General features: G+C 41.1%; 1 protein-coding gene across 2 annotated transcripts; it reads left to right on the forward strand.

Annotated features, from left to right (window-relative positions):
- The first annotated feature begins 1,073 nt into the window (after window positions 1-1,073).
- Window positions 1,074-4,268, forward strand: LOC125507983. Of its 2 annotated transcripts, XR_007283165.1 has the most exons (4): window positions 1,074-1,478; window positions 1,542-1,602; window positions 1,724-2,839; window positions 3,562-4,268. XR_007283165.1 is itself a non-coding variant. In XM_048672529.1 (3 exons), exons 1-3 carry the CDS (start codon window positions 1,348-1,350, stop codon window positions 1,943-1,945), a joined length of 414 nt encoding a protein of 137 aa, XP_048528486.1. In that variant the 5' UTR covers window positions 1,074-1,347; the 3' UTR covers window positions 1,946-4,268. The 2 variants fall into 2 exon arrangements, 1 of the variants encoding a protein (XP_048528486.1); XM_048672529.1 differs by having other exon boundaries at window positions 1,724-4,268.
- The last annotated feature ends 806 nt before the right edge of the window (window positions 4,269-5,074 follow it).

The raw sequence follows: 5,074 nt of genomic DNA on the forward strand, positions 1-5,074 counted from the left end.
ACTCCGAACAACATTCGGTTACCAATATACATAACTCATATAGTACTATATCGTCAACGAACGTTAAGCGTGCGGACCCTACGGGTTCGAGAACTATGTAGACATGACCGAGACACCTCTCTGGTCAATAACCAATAGCGGAACCTGGATGCCCATATTGGCTCCTACATATTCTACGAAGATCTTTATCGGTCGGACCGCATAACAACATACGTTGTTCCCTTTGTCATCGGTATGTTACTTGCCCGAGATTCGATCGTCGGTATCTCAATACCTAGTTCAATCTCGTTATCGGCAAGTCTCTTTACTCGTTTCGTAACACATCATCCCGCAACTAACTCATTAGTTGCAATGCTTGCAAGGCTTAAGTGATGTGTATTACCGAGTGGGCCCAGAGATACCTCCCCGACAATCGGAGTGACAAAATCCTAATCTCAAAATACACCAACCCAACAAGTACCTTCGAAGACACCTATAGAGCACCTTTATAATCACCCAGTTACGTTGTGACATTTGGTAGCACACAAAGTGTTCCTCCGGTAAACGGGAGTTGCATAATCTCATAGTCATAGGAACATGTATAAGTCATGAAGAAAGCAATAGCAACAAACTAAACGATCAAGTGCTAAGCTAACGGAATGGGTCAAGTCAATCACATCATTCTTCTAATGTTGTGATCCCATTAATCAAATGACAACTCTTTGTCTATGGCTGGGAAGCATAACCATCTTTGATCAACGAGCTCGTCAAGTAGAGGCATACTAGTGACATTCTGTTTGTCTATATATTCACACATGTATCATGTTTCCGATTAATACAATTCTAGCATGAATAATAAATATTTATCTTTATCTTTATCTTTACCTAATATTAAAAGACGGAGGTTTTCATAGTTCTCCATAAGTCATTTCTTTATCTCTGTTGAATTTTGTGATAACCATAAAGATTGACCGCTGAGATTTAATATTAAATTTACACTTGTGTATATATAAAAGGAAAAAAAAAAACCGCGGGACGAAGTCCTACAGCGGTACTGAAATCACTATTTCACCTTCCCATATGTGCTTCCGATCAATCTCAGCTCCTAGCCATTAAAAAAACTCATTCCTCAAAAAAAAAGAAACACTCCTCCCCAGATGCGCCGCTGCACCCACTCCCATCGATGCGCCGCCGTCCCCGTCTCCATGCTCCACCGCCGCCCCCCGTCTCCATGCTCCATCGCCGCCCCCACCTCTCCCACCTGACGTTTGTGCTTCTAGATCGAAGCCCATGACGACGGCGCTCCCAGGTCGGTGACGCGACACTCCTGGATCGTCCTCATCAAGGAAGCGCGGCTTCCAGCCAACTATGACCAAGAGAGGCCCCCGGATCTGCGCTCCCGCGGCTGACGGCGGCCATGACGAGGCTGCTCTAGAGCACCCCCTCCCCGGCGGCGAGAGATTGGCCTCCACGTACATGGAGTTGACCCCGGTTTTCAGGTACTGCACATTCCGCCTCTCCCACTCCTAATCAATCTCCACAGCTGATGATGTTTGGTGCAGGGATGGTGCTGCTAGCGTTCAACACCATGGACGGACGGATGCTGGGCAGAACCCAGGCCATGTACGCCCCTCCCCTTCTCCTTTGTAGACCCACTGTTCCGGGCTTCTCAAACTCAATTCCTTGCTCGCTCTATAATGTTGAGTGAATAATCTCTCTCTCTCTCTCCTTTGGCCTTGCACAGGACAATGCAGGCACATATCAAGGATTCTCGACACCCTCAACTGAAGCTCCAACTCAATTACTTCCCGTGCTGGACATTGCTCCAACATCGTCGTTCCGTCCATGCTTCGAATTGATGGGTTGCCGTTCTGCCGACCTTGCCGGAATCAAGTCTGCCCGTGCTCCAGCCAAGATACGTCGTTTCGGGTGCTCGAGCAGTACTAATTTATATTCATGCTGCTAATTTAACGATTATTTTGGTCGTGCCTATCGATTGGCCTGCGAGTGTCAATTTGTTTTCCAGTGAACTTAATCTTTCTTATTTTCATGATTAGCAAAATCATTGCAGACCGCTTGTTTGTTGTCTGAACAAAAGACATCTCTGAAAATTCGATAGAGCCTTGGACCGAGTTTACATCTGTTATCATCTGTGTTCGAAATTTGATTTAGGTCTATAGGAAAAGGCTAAGCTAAACCATGTTACTACACAACAGCCAAAAGTTTGACTGATATATATCAGTAATATGGTACTATCTTGACTGGTGAATTCAGAACTGATGCTTGCTACGTGCTACTAATTTTCATACTGATAGACTTAACCAAATAATGTATCAGTTGGGTAAAGTAATCCATTGCCCTTCTAGGAAAATTTCAGCAATTAGCCAGAATCCAATGCCACCCATGGTTAGTATTGTGGGTGTCCATTAGTACTACCAACGTACTGTAGCCAGATACAAGTAGTACAGACAGGTACTAATCAGCGTCGCTCTGCATCCTAATTTCACAGTGAACTTGCCGCTGATCAATTACAGTTCTATAACAATGGTGAAAATCTCACATTTTCTCTTGGCAGAAAACAGTTTACAGAACATAGCCAATTAATGTTTTGTATGAATCAGAGCTTGATAATTAATTCATCTGAAGATAAATTGGTTGTAGTTTGACTGTCTGCATCGTTGTTGCTTCCTTATTTTATAAATCTTCATCCTAGAATATGTGCTAAGCACACACTAGGTTGATTCGGCTATTGTAGAACTCTACATTTTATTATACAAAAATATTTCTGTTGTTTTTCAGCTTAGTGGAAAAGTTCGTTCGAAGCTTTGACTAGCATCCAACCAGAGGAATACCATGAAAGGTTAGCAGTCTTATAAGTTTAGAAGTGTGGCATGGGTAGGGATTTTGTTTTTCTGGTAACACAGTACTTGGTCAGGTTTTAGAGTGTGGTCCCAGGTCTCATAGTATTGAGAGCTTTGCTATATGTTGGAGAAATTATATACTCCCTCCGTTCCTAAATATAAGTCTTTGTAGAAATTCCACTATACACCACATACGGATGTATATAGACATACTTTATAGTATAGATTCACTGATAGACTTAACCAAATAATGTATCAGTTGGGTAAAGTAATCCATTGCCCTTTTAGGAAAATTTCAGCAATTAGTCAGAATCCAATGCCACACATGGTTAGTATTGTGGGTGTCCATTAGTACTACCAACGTACTGTAGCCAGATACAAGTAGTACAGACAGGTACTAATCAGCGTCGCTCTGCATCCTAATTTCACAGTGAACTTGCCGCTGATCAATTACAGTTCTATAACAATGGTGAAAATCTCACATTTTCTCTTGGCAGAAAACAGTTTACAGAACATAGCCAATTAATGTTTTGTATGAATCAGAGCTTGATAATTAATTCATCTGAAGATAAATTGGTTGTAGTTTGACTGTCTGCATCGTTGTTGCTTCCTTATTTTATAAATCTTCATCCTAGAATATGTGCTAAGCACACACTAGGTTGATTCGGCTATTGTAGAACTCTACATTTTATTATACAAAAATATTTCTGTTGTTTTTCAGCTTAGTGGAAAAGTTCGTTCGAAGCTTTGACTAGCATCCAACCAGAGGAATAACATGAAAGGTTAGCAGTCTTATAAGTTTAGAAGTGTGGCATGGGTAGGGATTTTGTTTTTCTGGTAACACAGTACTTGGTCAGGTTTTAGAGTGTGGTCCCAGGTCTCATAGTATTGAAAGCTTTGCTATATTTTGGAGAAATTATATACTCCCTCCGTTCCTAAATATAAGTCTTTGTAGAAATTCCACTATACACCACATACGGATGTATATAGACATACTTTATAGTATAGATTCACTCATTTTGCTCCGTATGTAGTCCATAGTGCACTCTCTACAAAGATTTATATTTAGGAACGGAGGGAGTAGCTGTTATCTTGGTAAAACCTCCTATGACCCTGTTTGGCAGCTCTCCGCTCGGCAGCTCCGCTCCTCGAGCAGCCGGAGCATCATCGAACAAGTCAACTCTGCGTTTTCTTCGTCCCAGAGCGGAGCGGCCTGCAGGCCATTTTCTTGGAGTCGCCAAAGTGTCGCTCCTCGCGTTCCTGTATTTCACGAAGCTGGTGGATTGCCGAATAAATAATGTTATTGCTACTTTGTTAAGTGTTTAAGCATGCCTACTATGATCCTGCGCTTCTTACTCTTTGTGCATGGCTTGATGTCAAAACACCAAACTTAACATTTGCTTGATTAATTCAGTCCAGCCTTTGTTTTGTTTTTGAACTAACTATTACTCCCTCCGTTCCGAATTACTTGTCTTAGATTTGTCTAGATACGGAGGTATCTAGCACTAAAATGAGTCTAGATACATCCGTATCTAGACAAATCCAAGACAAGTAATTCGGAACGGAGGGAGTACATGGTTTTCTTGTTATGCTTGGATAATTAGAGTATTCTAAATTGAAATTATCCTGTCTTTTGTATGTAATTCACTTGCATGGAAGGATTAATTCAACGCATGTATTCACGACAAAGTATATCCCATACAGCAGATCACTTCTCACAATAAGATTACACCAAAATGATTTAGCATTATTGGGTTTTACTAAACTGAAACAATGTAGCATTGTATCAATATTGTTCTGCTTTCCTAATTTAATAGAATATTTAACTGAGAATGATAAGTATGCAGTGATTTATGTCCTTCAGCGTGCGTAATGTTGTTAGCTACTACTTTACATAAATAACCACTGTACTCTATTCTATGTGAAATCGACATGTTTGCATGTTGTTAACCATCTGGCAAAGAGGCTCACTGGATGTTTCTTATTATATTCTATCTGTAATAGACATTACGCATGTCTTTAACTATCTGGCAAAGAGGCTCATTGGATGTTCCAAAATTTACCTTTATAGAACATCATTTGTTTTCTTCTGAATCGAGAGGTTCAAAGCCAATATGTTGCCAAATCATTCACTGTGTGTTTGTGGGCAAACTTTTACTTTCGAAGGAGGCGCGGACTATTGCCACTCCTTCCCTTCACTTGCAATAAATTCTTGAAGGAACCGTGCAACCTAG

The sequence above is a fragment of the Triticum urartu genome, chromosome 5 (genome assembly GCF_003073215.2).
Source record: "Triticum urartu cultivar G1812 chromosome 5, Tu2.1, whole genome shotgun sequence".
NCBI classification, from domain to species: domain Eukaryota; kingdom Viridiplantae; phylum Streptophyta; class Magnoliopsida; order Poales; family Poaceae; genus Triticum; species Triticum urartu.

Excerpts from the sequence above, each read along its gene's own strand:
- LOC125507983 (XM_048672529.1), top strand. The coding sequence starts at position 1,348 with ATGACCAAGAGAGGCCCCCGGATCTGCGCTCCCGCGGCTGACGGCGGC. Across the intron at positions 1,479-1,541 it reads GAGTTGACCCCGGTTTTCAG|GGATGGTGCTGCTAGCGTTC; the intron begins GTACTGCACATT and ends TGTTTGGTGCAG. Across the intron at positions 1,603-1,723 it reads CTGGGCAGAACCCAGGCCAT|GACAATGCAGGCACATATCA; the intron begins GTACGCCCCTCC and ends GGCCTTGCACAG.